This window comes from Bos grunniens, chromosome 5 (assembly GCF_055505025.1).
Source record: "Bos grunniens cultivar Pamir isolate PY7600 chromosome 5, Bosgru_T2T1.0, whole genome shotgun sequence".
NCBI lineage: Eukaryota > Metazoa > Chordata > Mammalia > Artiodactyla > Bovidae > Bos > Bos grunniens.
The window spans coordinates 61349989-61368786 of NC_141169.1; the positions used below are offsets into that span (position 1 = coordinate 61349989).

General features: G+C 43.5%; 1 protein-coding gene across 3 annotated transcripts in view; it reads left to right on the forward strand.

Annotated features, from left to right (window-relative positions):
• The first annotated feature begins 9698 nt into the window (after nt 1-9698).
• Nucleotides 9699-18798, forward strand: part of ELK3 (ETS transcription factor ELK3) — a 177031-nt gene continuing 167931 nt past the window's right edge. Inside the window, exon 1 of one of the 3 annotated variants that reach the window (XM_086400800.1) lies at nt 9699-9885. In XM_086400800.1, the coding sequence (XP_086256926.1) occupies nt 9840-9885 (46 nt within the window). In that variant the 5' untranslated portion in view covers nt 9699-9839. The remainder of the gene's footprint in view (nt 9886-18798) is intronic. The other 2 variants (XM_086400807.1, XM_086400801.1) reach the window with 2 other exon arrangements.

Sequence of the window (18798 nt, forward strand, 5' to 3'; positions counted from 1 at the left end):
CAAAAGCTGAAAAGAAAACTGTAGACCTAAACCAGAACTTGCGCCTAGGTTATATTCATCTTCCCACTCACCACCCCCACCCCAGCACCACTCCACTAAATATTGAACTTGCCCCTTTAAGGACAGAGTATATGTCTTAATTATCTAGCTCTCCAGAATGCCCAATATCTAGAACTGAGCTTGGCACATGCTGCTGCTGCTGCTAAGTCGCTTCAGTTGTGTCCGACTGTGTGACCCCATAGACGGCAGCCCACCAGGCTCCCCCGTCCCTGGGATTCTCCAGGCAACAACACTGGAGTGGGTTGCCATTTCCTTCTCCAATGCATGAAAGTGAAAAGTTGACACATAGTATATGCTCAATGAATGTTCATTGAATGAAAAACTTCTGACTCCCAGTCCAGTGCTCTTTTGTTGTAACACAGCTAATACTTATTTAGAGACAATTATGTGTTTGGTGCTTGGCTAAGGAGTATACCTCATTCCTCAAAATAACCCCGAGAAGTAGATAGGTAGACAGTACTAATAGTTTCACTTAATAGATAAGAAAAATGAAACTCAGAGGGTTGAAAGTATCTTGCCCAGGGTTGCATACCTAGAAAGTGACATAACCAGCATTTGGATCATCCCAGATCACGGGGTGCCTACCAGGTGTCTAACACCAATTATTTCCTCCTACTCTGCTGCCACTAAAGCCACACCCACAGCCCTTGGTTGCACTGCCGGGACACTCCCTGAAGCCACTAAGCTCATACTAACAGGTTTTCGAGATGGGCAAGCTTCCCTGGTGGCTCAGATGATAAAGAATCTGCCTGCAATGCAGGAGACCTGGGTTAGATCTCTGGGTCAGGAAGATCCCCTGAAGGAGGGAATGGCATCCCACTCCATTATTCTTGCCTGGAGAATTCCATGGACAGAGGAACCTAGTGGGCTACAGTCCATGGGATCCCAAAAGAATTGGACATGACTGAGCAACTAACAAACTCCTTAGATGATCTTAAAAGGAGAGCTAGGACTGTTCTCTGGAGGTGATGGCAAATCCTTTTGTTCCTCTCTGGGCAGACAATTTAGAGAAAGGCCTCTGCTCTCTCCCTAGGGCTTCTGCTTTCTACCATCCATGCACCAATCCCTGAAGGGCAAGTGTGGGGGTGAAGTTCCATTCACTTCCTTCCAGATTCCCACTCCTCCTAGACTCCTCTTGAATTCTTTGCCAGACCAGCCCAATTAGTCCCCTCACCCTTCCTGAAGCTTTTCAGGGAAGCAATATTACAACATGGACTCCCTCATTATCTCACTCCTTCTAAACTCTATGATTCTAAGAGCCACCCCACCCACCAGGGGTGGGGGGTGGGGGGGGTGGGAGGGCAGAAGCTAATTAGCATGACTCTTTAACCCTTCCTTGAAAGACTTCTACTACACACACACACACACACACACACACACCCCAAAACAAGGTGAGAGGAGGGGGTATTCAAGAATGCATTTAAAAGTGAGACAGAATTTCAGACGGATTGTAAGTAAAAGAAAACACAGTTCTATTCAAGTACAATGTGAAAAAGTAAAGCACAATGCCTGTGTTTCCTAATTCTCACCACAGGATGCAATGACGACTTTTCTAATTTACGGGTTTGTTAGTATGAAAGAAATCTCATGAGCATAAAATCAAACAGTTAACGAATTATCTTATTATAAAGGAGTATAATTACGTTGTGGGATCTTTCATCCCCCTCAAACACTGGGGGAAAGGTTACTTCCAGGCTGGGCCAGTTCTATTCATGGAAGCACAACCTTCTGATTTGTACTAGGGTTTTTCACCTTTTCATCTGCTGATGTCCAGAGTAGATGTACTTGTTCAGGATATCCATTTAAATGCTGTGTCTTCTCTGATGTCTCAGCAAAATGTCCAGAGCATAGGCTGGAGGGAGTGGACAGATGCTCCAACTCTGTGGACCCTGGGAGTATTCAGATGTGTTTGGAGAGTGGAGGTTTCTGTGGGGCGAGCTCTGTGCACAGAGGGATAAGCGTATTTGTGTTCCTCCACTTCTCTGCTGTCGTGACCGCGACTTCTTTGCATTCTGTGATTACTGTTTATGCAGGAGAGTGAAGGAAGGGGTTTGAATCCTCACTGATGGTTATATTACCAGGCAGGGATTCATGTACTGGGAGACACAGAAAACTAAACTCTGATGAGTGTTTGAAGGGCTCCAAGCTCATGCTTCAAAGACCCAAACTTCTTGATGATTTTTTTTTTAATTTATTTAATTGAAGGATAATTACAGTATTGTGTTGGTTTCTGCCATACATCAACATGGATCAGCCATAGGTGTACATATGTCCCCTGCACCTTGAGCCTTTCTCCCACCTCCCACCCCATCCCATACCTCTAGATTGTCACAGGGCCCTGGTTTGAGATCCAGAGTCATACAGCAAATTCCCACTGGCTATCCATTTTACATATGTTAGTGTATACAGGCGAGCGTTTTTAAAGACTGTCAGGATGAGTGATCAGCTCATGGGCTTTCTTCTGACTGGTTAGTGGTGAGGTCATAAAGTGTTGTTTTTGGGAATCTAGGTCGTCATCCTTCTGGTTCCTACCAATCTGGGGTCCACATGCTTGTGGTCAGGATGTAGTCACCCTCCTCCACCTGGGTGAAGATCTTAGTTTCTGCAGAACAACTCAAAGATACATAAGGTTGCCTTTCTGTATCCCATCAGGAGGAACTAGGAGTCCTGTGACTTCTGTCCTAATCATTAGCTGCTTGAGCCTGCTCTTTGGGAAGGCCTAGGAGACTAACGCCCTTTCTTTTCTATCAACAAGAAATGGGGAGCACGGAGGAGCTTTTGTACCCAGGAAGTGCCTGCAGGACCCTGTCGGGTTTCAAACCTCCCGCTTTTCTTTGATACATCTCAATTTTGAGGGGAACAGGGCCAGGACAAGAAAGGAAATACAGTTTGGGATAGAGAGATTAATCATAGATTCAGCAAGAGTACTTGGTTTTGTTTTGTTTTTTGGCTGCTCCACATGGCATCAGGATCTTGATTTCCTGACCAGGGATGAAACCCACATCCTCTGCAGTTGAAGTGTGGAGTCTTAATCGCTGAACCACCAGGGAAGTTGAGAACTCAGTTTTAGGCGGACTCAGCTTCATTTGGGGTGGTGGACAAGGCCTGGCCCCAGGAGGAACCATGTTATAGGCAAGCTCATTTTAACAGAAATAATCACAGGACGGTGGTACTTCAATGAGTTAGTTAAAGTGAAGCAACCTGAACCGTGCCTGGTACACAGGATACCATACCCAAAGTTCAGCGGTTACCCCTGCTCACTGCGTGTTTGTTGAATGAGTGACTGTTACACTCTGTGCCACCCTGGCAGCTCCAGCAGTCTCAGGATGATCCTCCTCCTGGCTGTTCTTTTTCTTGCATCCTCTACAAAAAAGGGCATGAGCTCACTACCTGACCCCTACATCTTGAACAAAGGGGCCAACCCTCCCACCTCTGCTCAAAGCTGGAAAGCTTCTGGTTTTGCAGTGAGCAAGGGACCCCTGTTGGCAGTGAAAGAATAAAGGAAGCAAGACCCAGGTGGGTAATAAAACTGCTGCAAGTCACTGCAGGAAAGAGCAGTTGTCTCCAAAAAAAGCAGTTGCACCAGATTTTCTAAACAATAAGAAGGGTCAGTCCCTCTCAAGAGGAAAGAGTCAAGGGTTCCTCTGAGAAGGAACTAACTCCCTCAGTAAATCAGGAAACCTCAAAGCACTCACTGGCCGAGGGGAGGCCCAGCACCTCCCCTGAGTGATTCACTTGTTCCCACTGAACCCGGAAGCTCAAGACCAGTTGGGCCCCTTCCTGGGAACCCTTTGCTCCCTCTTCTCCCCAAGAAGCAGGTTTGCACCTTTCACAAGACATCCTTCTATGCCCAGTGACTCCCTTCCCCATTGATTCACAGCTGGCAGCTCCTGACCCCTCCCTGGCGAACCTGGGCCTAGCAGGCACCCTCTTCCTTCACCTAGAGCCACATTTGGCCTAATACTTGTCCCTCAGGAGCCTTTTTAATTGTGAAGCCTTCCATTTCATAAGCCAATGAAAGGTGCTGTGAGGCTCGTACTTGTAAACAGGTCCTGTGCATGGACTCCATGGAGAGTCCCTGCTGCCTTTTTCCTCCTTCCGTTCACCCTGGCCTCTCGAGGGAAGCGCACCATTTTGAAGAGATCAAAAGTAAGTTGCTGGGGTGGTTTCACCGGTTTGGGGCTCTCTTTGGGGTGATGAAATGCTTTGGAACTGGATCGAGGTGGTGGTTGCTGAGTATAAACTAAATGCCACTTTAAAAGGGCTAGTTTTATGCTGCTGCTGCTGCTAATTTGCTTCAGTCATGTCCGGCTCTGTGCGACCCTATAGACGGCAGCCCACCAGGCTCTCCCGTCCCTAGGATTCTCCAGGCAAGAGCACTGGAGTGGGTTGCCATTTCCTTGCTAGCCCTCAATAAAAAATTAAATTGCTTTTACCACCAAATATTGGCCCAGATTCTCAGGCAAATGGGTTTAGGGGAAATACTGTAAATGAAAGAATGGGGAGCTACTTCGGAGAGAGCAAGGGAGGCTTGCCTTTCTCAGGCTCCAAGGCAGAGGCTAATAGGGTAAGGAAAACAGAAAACACAGTCGGCTGCCCTGCATATGCATTCCCTGAGGTGTAGAAAGGGCTGAGCTGGGCATCACTAAGGCATCAGTTTGCCCTCAAGATAATGTTACTTGAAGGTTTAAATTTTTTTCCTATTTTCTTTTTAAATTTACTTTTTAATTGGAGGATAATTGCTTTACAATGTTGTGTTAGTTTCTTCTGTACAACAATATGAATCAACTTTTGTTCAGTGGCTCAGTTGTGTCTGACCCTGTGGATTGCAGCATGCCGGGCTTCCCTGTCCTTCACCATCTCCTGGAGCTTGCTCAAACTCATGTCCATTGAGCCAGTGATGCCATCCAACCATCTCATCCTCTGTCATCCCCTTCTCCTCCTGCCCTCAATCCTTCCCAGCATCAGGGTCTTTTCAAATGAGTCGTCTCTTTGCATCAGATAGCCAAAGTATTGGAACTTCAGCTTCAACATCAGTCCTTCCAATGAATATTCAGGATGATTTCCTTTAGGATGGACTGGTTTGATCTCCTTGCTGTCCAAAGGACTCTCAAGAGTCTTCTCCAGCACCACAGTTCAAAAGCATTGATTCTTAGGTGCTCAGCCTTCTTTATAATCCAACTCTCTCATCCATGAATCAACTATATGTATACATATATCCCCTCCCTCCTGAACCCCTCTCTCCCCACCCCTACCCCTCCAGGTCATTACAGAGCACCAAGCTGAGTTCCCTGAGCTCTGCAGTAACTTCCCATTAGCTCAATATCTTATACGTTGTAGTGTATATGTTGATGCTACTCTCTCAATTCATCCCATCCTTCCCTTCCTCCCAGTGTCCACAAGTCTGTTCTCAACATCTGTAATTTCATTATTATAGGACAACAACATTTCTTTTTTGTGAAGAGTCCCTTTGACTGAGTTAGTGATAATTGGTCATTTGAGTTTCCTATACTAAATCACTCATCCCTTAAACAAACATTTCTTGAGTCTGAGAACCAACTTCTAGAAGAGTTCAAAGGCTAAACTATTAAATAAGGAAGGCAGACTTCACAGAAGGATTGCCTTCCACTTCTGCCTTCAGTAGAAGCTTCTGGAGGCATCCTGTACCTGGGTTCAAGTTGCCAGAGAAAATATTAATACAAGGTGCCCATCAAATTTGAATTTCAGATCAAGAAAAAAATACTTTTTAAGCCTAAGTATCTCCAGTGCTGTATGCTGTATTTGGCCTATAATTATACTAAAAAAAGAAGTGTTCATTATTTATTTGAATTTCAAATTTCTGCATTTTTATGTGCTAAATTTGCTAAATCCGATTTCTAGAATTATAGATGACCCAGGCTGCGAGTTTGGAGAATGTATGGTCTCCTCTAGGACATAAGTTCCCCCACTTTAGTCTTCTTCCCTCGGAACATTCAGGCTCCCCAAATGATTGTGCAGCTTCAACTACCATGAGCCTGAAATTTGTAACAAATGACCAGTGGCTAGTTTTGTTTGTTAATACCCTGCCGGTGGCCACAGTAGCCCTTATAATTTGCACCAGCAGCATCAAACTTTCCAAATGGAGACAAGTTGTTTGTGATCAGATGGAACATGAAAAGGGTGGAGCTCAACCCACTCTGAAGCAGCAACCTAGCTCCATTAAGAAGTGCTATGTCTTGGCCTCACCCATTTCTGGTGGAAAACTTCCTGGGGAGTTGCTTCAAGGTGGGCCCGCTGGATTTTGTCATTCTCCTCCTGCTTCTGTTCTCCTGTGTTAAGCTTAGGCCATGAGGGCTAGGTGATGGGAGGAAGAGGCCTAGCCACAGTGTGAAGTTCTTGTAGATAGGAACTCAATACAGCTTAGTGATGGTCCCCTGCTGAAAGCTGGACAGCCATTCTGAAAGCCTGTTTGCCTCAGTTCAGACTTAGACCCCGGGACAGTAAAACAGAAAGAGATCACTGTCGACTGCAAATAGTTGACAAGATTGGTAATAGACAGCACCCTCCCACATCATCAAGCCCACCATTCAGCTCCAGTGCTTCACTTGCTTGAAGATTGAAGGAGGAAAAAAAAAAGGTTTGGCTCTCTTGATGGAACTCACCCCCGAGCACATCCACCCCTGCAAAGTTCAAACAAATCTCCAGGCTGGGGCGGCGGTCTTGTCATGGAAGTCTCCCTCTTGGAGGCAGTTGGCCAGACCCCCTGAAACACACAATGCTTTGGCCCCGGCTCAAAAAACACCAACATTCATTGCCGACAACGTTCCCACCTACCACCCGTCCCCACCCACCCCTTCCTGGAAAGTGTGATGCAGGGTGGTGGTAGGGGGGGCGACTCCAACACCACCACCTGGGTCTCCTGAGCAGACCTGGATGCCGGCCCGGAAGCAGCCCTGGCCGGCTGGGTGCACAGACAGCTTCTCCGGGCTGTGCAGGGGGGCGGCCCAGCCTTATTCTCACAGTTTTCACTTCCTGCGGGGCTGTGCAGTCACGTCTGTTGGCTTGGGTCTCTGTGACCTCGGATGATATGGGAAATGGGGGGCTGGTGGGTGAAATTGGGAGGCCGGGCTGTGATATGCCACCATCCGGCTTAGGGTGGGACGCTTTGTCCCCGAAGAGGGAGGGTGACTTCCCACCACACCCAGGCCCAGCACAGCCTTTCCAGGGTCACCGGCCGTCCCCTTCTCTCCATGCAGCCCTGAAAACACAGGCCACAGGCTATGGCCCAGTCGCCGTCGGAGGTAATCCGAACCTGGTGGAGCGGCTAACACTCAGTGCTTTGTCTACTGCTGCAGGAAGTCTTAACTCCCTTTAGGATAGCTGAGTTTTGGAGGCCTGTGGAGGAGGGGTGTGGAAAGTATAAAAGCCTACTTTCAGAAGTTTGCTCACAAAACAGTGTCGTGCTGAAAACTTCCAGTGATTCCAACAGCACTGACTGAAATCCTACACTCCCATCGATTTCCACTAATCCAGACATCTCATCAATATGACATGTTTTTCTCAAATGTTTCAAACTGGAAATAGATAGATGGACTCTGTCACATCTGCTCAGTCAGACACAGCACCCGGTGGCCTCAGCCAGATCCCAAAGGGAGAAGAGTATAGATGAAATCTGACTCACTCAACGGGGTCCTGGAAAAGAGGACACAAAACGATCGCTCACATAGTAGGAGAACCTGATGATAAGACAGACCTTTCTTCTTTCAGACGCTGAGGAGTCACTGAATTTCCTACTCAACACAATTCAGATTACTGAAGTGATGCAGAGACTATTCTCAGGTTTTCTCCAGCCAGCCTTTGTGGAGGGTCTTTTATGTGCGTGCATGCTAAATCACTTCAGTTGTATCTGACTCTTTGCGACTCTAAGAACTGTAACCCACCAGGCTCCTCTGTGCATGGGATTCTCCAGGCAAGGATACTGGAGTGGGTTGTCATGCCCTCCTCCAAGGGATCTTCCCGACCCAGGGATCAAACCCATGTCTCCTATGTCTCCATTGGCAGGCAAGTTCTTTACCACTATCGCCATCTGAGAAGCCTCTTGTATGTGTCTCTTATCGGGTTTCTCCTCAGCTTGGGGCTCCCTATCTGTCATCCCCTGCCTAGGAATGCTCCAGCCTGGAGGATTTTCAAACCTCAGTGTATCTGTCCCTTCCTCAGAAATGTTTCCTAACCACCTCTTTCAACCTTAGCTTAGCTTCTCCCATTTGAATTTGTTATTCTTCTTGTTACTGTTAGAGCACTTAGCACAAATGGTATTTTCATATTTAATTGTGTGATGATATATTTACCATAGAACTCCTTCCTAAGCTAAAATCTCTGTAAAAGCAATGTTATGGGTTGAGTTGTGTTGTTGTTATTATCATTGTCATTATTATTATTACGGGTTGAGCAATGGCCCCCCAAATATGTTCTGTCCGATTTCTTGGAACATGTGAGCATTACCTGACAAAAGGAACTTTGTAGACGTGATTAGTGGAAAAAAAGTGAAAGTGTTAGTTGCTCAGTCGTGTCTAACTCTTTGCAACTCCATGGACTGTAGCCCACCGTATTCCTTTGTTCATGGAATTCTCCAGGCAAGAATATTGGAGTGGATAGCCATGCCCTTCTGCAAGGGATTCCTGATCCAGGGAACAAACCAGGTCTCCTGCACTGCAGGTGATTTCTTTACTACCTGAGCCATTAACGATCTTGCAATGGGCAGATTTTCCTGGGTTATCTGGTTTGGCTCAATGTTTTCACAAGGATTCATATAAGTCAAAGAGGAGAGGCAGGGTCAGATGTGATAATGGAAACAGAGGTTGGCATGCTGGAATTGCTGGCATTGAACATGAAGAAAGGGGCCGCAAGCCAGGGGATGCAGGTGACCTCTTAAAGGATTGGTGACACATTTGCCCCTGGAGCCTCCAGAGGGAACATAGCCCTATGTCTACCCTGACTTTAGCCTAGTGACGTTCATGTCTGATTTCTGACCTATAGAACTGCAAGAGAATATATCTGGGTTGTTTTAAACCACTAATTTGACTTATGTGGTAATTTGTTGTAGCTGCAATAGGAGACCAATACACTTATTATTATTTAACATTTGTATGCTATTGAATCCAAACCTTGACCTGAGGAGGTTATGGACTTCATTCAGTCTTGTCTGGAAACCCAATCTCATCACCTGCCCTTTCACTTACTTTAGGTCTTCTCTCTTCCTTAAACTTCTTCAGGCTTCAATTTGCCATTCCTTTTGGTTGAAATGCTCTTCCCCCAGCTCTTCACATGGCTTATTTGAAGCATTTGGGTCTAGAAATAAATGTCACCTCCTCAGAGACTTTCTCTGACCATCCTTCTAAACTTTCCCTCTCCACTCTTCTCTCTCTCATTACCCTATTTTATTTACTTTATAGCCTTCATTACTTTAAAAGAAGACTTAATTTTTTAGGATAGCTTTAGATTTACAGAAAAATTCCAAAGACAGTACGAAGAGATCCCGTGCACTCTACTCCTGGCCCCAGTTCCTGTATTATTAACAACTTACACTAGTGTAGAACATTTGTCATGATAAATGGACCAGTATCGATACATCTTAACCTAATGTCCCTTTTCTGTTCCAGGATTCCATCTAGGACACCACAGTACATTTAGTTTTCTCTTCTTGGCTGCGATAATGTTTTTGATGACCTTGACAGTTTTGAGGAGTACATGTCAGGTATTATGTAGAATGTTCCTCCATTGAGATCTCTCTGATCTTTCTCATGATTATTCTGGGATTCTGGATTTTGGAGGAGAAAGACCACAGAGGTAAGTGCCATTTTTGTCACATTATGACTTACGATCTGGTTTGATTTATGCCCAAACATTTTTTTAAATATTTTAAAATTTTATTTATGGCTGCACTGGGTCTTTGTTGCTTTGCTCTGGCTTTCTGTTGCAGCGAGCGGTTGCAGTGCATGAACTTCTTACTGCCGTGGCTTCTCGTTGTGGAGCATGGGCTCTAGGCACACAGGCTTCAGTAGTTGTGGTGCGTGGGCTTACTTGCTGCAGTGGATGCCAGACCAGGAATTGAACCCATGTCTCCTGCATTGGCAGGTGGATCTTAGCTACTACGCCACCGGGGTAGATCTGGTTTGATTTGTGAATGTTGACATTGACCTTGGTCACCTGGCTGATGTAGTGCTTGTCAAGTTCTCTATAAAATTACTCATTTCCCTTCATTTTGATAGGAATGGAAGGAAGTCAACACACATAGTCCACACTGAAGGAATGGAGAGTCAAGCCCTTGTTATTTTTTAAGTTGTTGTATTTATTTGTTCAATTATGTGTTTTGGATGACTCCATTTCTGGGCTAATTCATAGTCACTCTCAGCTGCCTCTTTAACTTGCTGCTTCCAGGCAGATGTAGGAATGTCAGAGGCCTATTTTCCTGTCTCCCTCCTCACAATGAAACAGAAGGAAGTCTGGTATGTTTGGGGGGAAGGCATTTGCTTTCCCTCACAGGAGAGATAGACACAGTTGTTCTATTGTTTCCTTCTTTCTGCCTTGAAAGTGGAATCCTGGAGTTGCCGTGGCCGTCTTGTGACTGAATGACAGGCATGGTGGCAAAGTCAACATGCTAAAGATGCCAGAGCGGAGAAATAGAAAAAGCTTGGGCCTTGGATGACAACTGATGCCAACCACTGCTTATCTTTGGATTTCCTGTTATGTGAGGGGAGTTTAAGCCACACCTAGTGGGGTTTCCAATTATTGTTCAAAATGTTCTTAACTGATAAGGTAATTCTTTCATATCTTTTTCTAAAGGTGAAGTTCTTTAAGGGAGGACAGAAACCTTGTCTGTCTTACTCATCTTTATGTTTCCAGGGGTTGAATTAGGGTAGATCCTCAGTGTCTTTGGGCTGCATGAAAAGATGATGATAGTTTAGGGGAGAGGTAGGATCTCAGGAGATATTTCTTTTAAGAATTAGGGAGACTGGAAAATAGTTGTAGGATAATGAGAAGGCACCAGAAGAGAGAGGGAAATGGAAGGTATAAAGGAGAGAGAAGGAGAAGATAACTCGTAAAGGATGGTCTCAGAAAAGGGAGAGGGATGGGATGCCATTCCCTGATGAAAGTGTGTGTTGGATTATGAAAGGTCAAAAAAAAAAAAAAATCAGAGAGAGGCTCTTAATCTCTTCAACGTGGGTGCATTTGAGAATCAGCCAGGAAGCTATGGAGACTCCCCCTGCAAAAAAGCATGTAGTCATACGGACATCATTTTACATTTATTTTCATGAGGTTCATGGATGCTATCCCCCCATTCACCCATGGCTTCCTCACTTGAATTTCAGTACCAGTGCAATTAAAAATAAAATGAGAAAAATTGACATCAGGTTATCAACTTTTGGGGGCTTCCCAGGTTGTGCTAGAGGTAAAGAGCCTACCTACCTCCTACATGCAGGGGACTTAAGAGATGTGAGTTTGATCCCTGGGTCAGGAAGATCCCCTAGAGGAGGGCATGGCAACCCACTCCAGTATTCTTGCCTGAAGAACCCCATAGACAGAGGAACCTGGTGGGCTACAGTCCACAGATTCACAGAGTCAGATACCACTGAAGCAACTTAGCACAGCACACATCAACTTTTTAGATTTAATTAATTTAATTTTGGCTGTGCTTGTTCTTCATTGCTGCACACTGGCTTTCTCTAGTTGCTGAGAGCGAGCGGGAGCTACTCTCTAGTTGCAGTGTACAAGTTTCTCATTGTCATGGCTTCTCTTGTTGCAGAGCATGGGCTCTAGAGCCCATGGGCTTTTAGTTGCCCTGTGGCATATGGAAATTTCCCAGACCAATGTCCCCTGCATTGGCAGGCAGATTCTTAACTACCAGGAAAGTCCCAGGTTGTGTGTGCTTATGCTCAATCATATTCAACTCTTTGTTACCCCATGGACTGTAGCCCGCCAGGCTCCTCTGTCCATGGGATTTTTCAGACAAGAATACTGGAGTGTGTTGCCATTTCCTTCTCCAGGGGATCCTCCTGACCCAGGGATTGAACCCATATCTCCTGAGCCATCAGGGACATTCTAGGTTATCAACTTTTAATTTTCCTAACTAAAGATATTAAAAAATGAAACAGTTGCAATCTCTGTCTTTTCATTAAAGAGTGGTTTTTTTAGGTTCAAAAAGGCAGGAAGGAGCTGATCTCAAATGGTATAGTACTTATTATTTATATTGAATAAGTTTAACATCACAGATAACTTACTGCATTTTCCTTAATAGAACCATAATGCAGGTTTATAGTTAAACAATCTGAGCTCAGCCCTGCCTCTTATGTGTTGCATGATTTTGGGGAAGTTTCTAAACCCCTCTAAGCTTTGATTTCTTTAGCAGCAAAAGAGGAGAAAATAGTACCTAACTCATAGGGTTGTGGTGAGAATTAAATAAGATCATGTCAGTGAACCCATCCTAACACCCAGGGATAGCCAGTTAGCTTTTAGGGAAGGATCCTTCTAAATATGGGTGTGAAAATGATTATATTAATATATATAACTAGAAACATACATAACCACACACACAAACCAGATGCTTGTGTGTATCTCTTTGTACTCTGCTTTCTCCCCCTCTTAAGAATAGACCATAAACATCTTTCTGGTCACTGCATATTCTATGACATTATTCTAAGTAGTTACATGGTAGTCTATAAAATGATGTAGCTTCATTTATCTATCTGATCTTGTTGGACATTTAATTAGTAGGAATGCTTTGTTTTATATTGCTTTGCTTTATTGAGCATCACAGATTTGCTTTTTTTTTTTTTTTTCAAATTAAAGTTTTTTGGCAACCCTGCATCAAAGTTGATCAATGCCATTTTTCCAACAGCATTTGCTCATGTCCTGTCTCTATGTTATGTTTTGGTAATTCTCACAATATTTGAAAATTTTTCATTGCTGTATTTGTTATGGTGATCTGTGATTAGTGTTCTTTGTTTCTATTGCAAAAAGGTATCTTGCTAAAGGCTCAGATGATGGCTAGAAATTTTTAGCAATAAGATGTTTTCTAATTAAAGTATGTACATTGGTTTTTACAACACAGTGCTGTTGCACATGTAATAGACTACAGTACAGTGCAAACATAGCTTTTATATGCACTGGGAAACCAAAAAATTCATGTGACTTACTTTATTGCAATATTTGCTTTATTGTGGTGGTCTGGAACTGACCCTGCAATAATGAGATGTGCCTTTATTTCCAACTTTTAGCAAAGATAAACAACTCTGCAGTAACCCTCTTTCTAACTAAAGTTTCTCATAGCCGTGATTGTTTCCTAGAAAACAATTACTAGGTTAAAAAATGTTATGTCAAAGATATATGCTGTTTAAATTCATTTGCTTTATAAAGCCACATTGACTTCTAAAAATTTTGTGCTAATCTAAAATTGAAGAAATTAGGGAAAACCACTAGACCATTCAGGTATGACCTAAATCAAATCCCTTACAATTATACAGTGGAAGTGACAAATAGATTCAAGGGATTAGATCTGATAGACAGATAGATTAGATCTGATAGATCTAATCAGGCACTTCAGTTCTAGAGCGCCTGAAGAACTATGAACAGAGGTTTGTAACATGTACAGGAGGCAGGGATCAAAACCATCCCCAAGAAAAAGAAATGAAAAAAGGCAAAATGATTGTCTGGGGAGGCCTTACAAATAGCTGAGAAAAGAAGAGAAGTGAAAGGCAAAGGAGAAAAGGAAAGATATACCCATTTGAATGCAGAGTTCCAAAGAATAGCAAAGAGAGAAAAGAAAGCCCTCCTCAGTGATCAATGCAAAGAAATAGAGGAAAACAGTAGAATGGGAAAGACTAGAGATCTCTTCAAGAAAATTAGAGATACCAAGGGAACATTATATGCAAACATGAGCACAATAAAGGACAGAAATGGCACGGACTTAACAGAAACAGAAGATATTAAGAAGAGGTGGCAAGAATACACAGAAGAACTATACAAAAAAGATCTTCATGACCAGACAACCATGACAGTGTGATCACTCACCTAGAGCCAGGCATCCTGGAATGCAAAGTCAAGTGGGCCTTAGGAAGCATCATTACGGACAAAGCTAGTGGAGGTGATGGAATTCCAGTTGAGCTATTTCAAATCCTAAAAGATGATGCTGTGAAAGTGCTGCACTCAATATGCCAGCAGTGGCCACAGGACTGGAAAAGGTCAGTTTTCATTCCAACATTACTTTACTAACAAAGGTCTGTCTAGTCAAAGCTATAGTTTTTCCAGTAGTCATGTATGGATGTGAGAGTTGGACTATAAAGAAAGTTGAGCACCAAAGAATTGATGCTTTTGAATTGTGGTGTTGAAGACTCTTGAAAGTCCCTTGGACTGCAAGGGGAGCCAACCAGTCCATCCTAAAGGAAATCAGTCCTAAATATTCATTGGAAGGACTGATGCTGAAGCTGAAACTCCAATACTTTGGCCACCTGATGCGAAGAACCCACTCATTTGAAAAAACTCTGATACTGTGAAAGATTGAAGGCGGGAGGAGAAGGGGACGACAGAGGAAGATGTAATTGGATGGCATCACTGACTCGATGGGAGTTGGTGATGGACAGGGAGGCCTGGCATGCTGCAATCCATGGGGTCGCAAAGAGTTGGACATGACTGAGCGACTGAACTGAACTGATACTTCTTATAACAATCTGTAAAAGTGCCTATTTCTGAACTCCCTCGTAGTACTATATATTTTCCTCTTCTAAATTTTTTCTTTTTTTGAGAGAAGAAATATTGTATCTGTTTTTTTAACTTATATTAACGTGATTACCAGTAAAAATCAATTTTTCCAAACGTTTATTGACTGTTAATTGTTTTGTGAATTTGCTATTGTATCTTTTACATATTTTAGGAATATTTTCATTTTCTTATTGACTAGTAGAAATTCTTTACATAATAATGCTAATCTTTTGTCATTCAATTATATGGCAAAGGACTGGGTCATTTATGTTCCTGAAACCTAAAGAGAACATAATGAATGACTTTGACCATTACCTGGGACTTTGAATTGGGAAGGGGAGCTTGGTGGAAAGTCAAGGGGTTATGACCTTCTGAAGTGGTGCTCATCTCTGACCTTGAAATTCTAACTGTAGAGGGCAGTGAATAAACCAGATCAGAGCTGATGACTGGGTGAATTGGGAGAGGTTGTCCAAAGACCTAAAGATGGCTTTGGGTGCTGACAATAATCTTGTCCTTTCATAGAACTGGAATCTTTAAGTCAATTCCTTGGGGTCTGATCAAAGAATTTTAGATCCACAAACAGCTGTCATTGACTGATAAGACCACAGGACTTTAACATTGCTCTTGTTTCTTATGTCAGTAGCATCTTCCTTCTGTAATGGTTCCCTTTCTGCTTATTCACATGGTACAATATTCCTTATATCCCTAGGAAGCATATTGGCTATTAGAAACAATATATTCTGTAATTATGACCTTTTGCAGAAATGCATAAAAACAACAATGCATGTGCCAGGCCTTTAATTAGTATTTGTCACACTGAATTAAATGAAACTTCTCAAAATATCACAAAGCTACAATTCTGATATGAAATAAAGTTTTTCTTAAAAAAAAAAAAACTTGTTTCAGAATGTAGGCAAAATGTGTCAATAATTGACTTTGCTTTTAGAATGTGGTCTAAGAAGTTATGGCATGCTTTATCTTTTCTCTTTCCTTCTTTTTTAAACCTTAGGTTGGTAAGGGACCAAACTCAGCAAGTTCAGCAGCTCTGGATAGAAATGGGTTTCCACTTTGTGCTGCAGTGGCAGGCAGTATTGGAAGTATTTACCTTTCTTTCAGTTTTATGAAGCTAAGTGTTTTAAGTTACCTGGATATTTGCATAACACACATTGTCCTGGGTTTGTTTGAGGGATTGTAAAGTTAATAGTTTTTTTGGCTTTAAACTTACGTGGCACTAAAGATGTGGAAAGTAGGGTTGGCTCAGGAGACAGATTAGACTAGGTATTATAAATACCCAAGTATGTCCCTGCATTAGGGTCTGCTATTATAGACTTCAAGGCTTTCTGGTTAAAGCTAGGAATACTATGCTGAATTATGTTGCTTTCCATTGGTGCTGCTGCTTTCTGCCAAGCCATAGTTCATGACAAACTTTTGCCTGTTCTCAAACTGATGAGAGGAGCCAAGACTTATAGAATACCTGTTTTCATATATTTGGTCCCAGGCGCCACTTTTCGTATTAACTCACTCAATCATTATAACAAAACAATAAGATAGGTTGTATGAGGACAGTGAGAGTTGCTGTAACAAAGAAACCCTAACATTTTATTGGCTTAATCTAAGAGATGGTTATTTCTTATCCCATAAACTCATCTACAGGTATTTGATAAGGAGGTTCAGGGACCCAAACTTCTTTACTCTAATAACTTTCCAATACCATGCTGCTGCTGCTGCTAAGTCGCTTCAGTCGTGTCTGACTCTGTGCAACCCCATAGACGGCAGCCCACCAGGCTCCCCCATCCCTGGGATTCTCCAGGCAAGAATACTGGAGTGGGTTGCCATTTCCTTCTCCAATGCATGAAAGTGAAAGTGAAGTCGCTCAGTCGTGTATGACTCCCTGTGACCCCATCATGGACTGCAGCCCACCAGGCTCCTTCACCCGTGGGATTTTCCAGGCAAGAGTACTGGAGTGGGTTGCTATAGACTTCTCCAATACCCTAAGAGCCGCCAAATCCTTCTCTTTTCAGCTAGCAACTGGAGAACAAAAAAGGAGAAATTTTTTTAATTGATGAGGCCTGAAGCAGTGCACATTTTCTGCTATGACATTTGCCAGAGCTCAGACATATGGCCTCATCTAACTGCTAATGTTTAAGAAATATGGTCTAGCTGGATTTCCAGGTAAAAGAGGAAATGGTCTTGGAGAACTATGTATCTGCCACAGCCTGTCCTTTGGTTACCAAATAACCTTACTCACCTAACCCCTTTGCCCACACAGATGACACACTCGTCCCCTCCTCAGAGGAGACGACCCAATGTCCTTTACAGTCATTACATTCAGCTAAAACCTCAGGATTTCTGGGTGGAATGGGGACTTTTCCCACCAAGATGGAGTGTTTGCCTCCTTGTCCATCAACCTCTGACTTGAAAGGACGAGCTGCTGTCTCTGCCCCATTCATATGCCATATAAAGTGTTGGGCGAGAATGAGATAAAGTGATACACATGCCCATTTGGAAAGGAAAGAGTGGGAGACGCACAGCACACACCCCTGGTGATGGTGGAGTCCTGACATGAGCACGTTGTGTGGTGGCCCCGTCCTGGGTGTAAGAGTAAGTTCCTTGGCTGCACCCTTCTTATCATACCGTTCCCTGTCCTTTGCTCTCTGTGGTCCACCTCTGCTCTCTGGAAGGCTCTTCCTCAACTGTTATCCTCCATGGCCAACTAATAGGAACCTATGGGATATTGGGGGACCCATCCTCTTTGAGGATGGCTTTTGAAGCCCACTTCCTGCTTGAACAAGTTTGGAGACTCAAGGATTGCTTCAAGGCCCTCACTGTCAAAGACCTTTAAATCTAGGCTCATTTTTCATTGACACTGTAATTCCCTAAAAACATAGAAACCTCCAATCTTTGCTTCTCAATAATTCCATGATCAGAAGTTCATACAAAAGTTTTTTCCCATATAGAATTTTTCAAGTTTCATCTGTTTCTTTGCTTCCTCATTAATGCCATTCCCTTGAGTGGCCTGATGGCCCAGGCCTGGCGTGCTGCAATTCATGGGGTCGCAAAGAGTCAGACATGACTGAGCGACTGAACTGAACTGAACTTGAGTGGCTATCTTGAGAGTATCTCAGATAATGGGCAAATGGGAAAAATCACACTCTTACTCAGATCTTTGTCAGTAGGTGTGAGTCACAAAGGGCCTTTGCCTCTCAGATAATCTTACTATATGGAATCCAAACGTAGTAGGCTTTTATATCCCTTGGGATCCTGTGTTTCTGGATTCTCAAGCCTCTTTCTCTTCTTTCAAAAATTAGCCAATCATTCCTGAATATACCTCTTTCTTGTAATTCATTGTTAAGAGCAGAGTTGTGCAAGTAGCTGCCACCTTAATCTTGGGCCCTGGATGCCTCACTCACCTCATCCTGGTCCCTGCCCTGGGAAGAGTCAACACACCCTATTACTCTGACTCTTCCCAACCACCTCCCCTGAAACTAAAGGCTTAGCAGACATGCTGTCTGCCACTGAAGGCAGCATTTTATAAAACACGTCTCCTTTCCAGCCTATTATGTCACTTTCCTCACCAATTGCCACTCAACTGCTAAGTTAATATGATATTTTAGGTTTTTGTTGTGGTAGTACTCCACTTCTAGGTACCAATGGTGCCTTGCTTGGCACAGCTGTAGATGCTATAACAAGCCTTGGCATTTCAGTAGCTTAATCCAATAAAAGTTATTTCTTCTCACAGTCAAGCCAGTGTAGGTATCCTCTACATGATGCTTCATGGCCTCAGGCTACTGCCAAGAGTCCTGCTATGCCCTGGGGGTGAGGAATCCTCAGCTTCCAGGCAGTAGATCAGTAGAGACACAGAGGATCATCCATGGGAGGGTTTTAATGTCCAATCCTGGGAGTTCAATTCTGTCCACATTCCGCCAGATAGAACTCAGTCATGTCTGCATCTAATACCAAGGGAGCTGAGGGATATCATCTGTAGTCGTATGCTCAGTGAGAAGG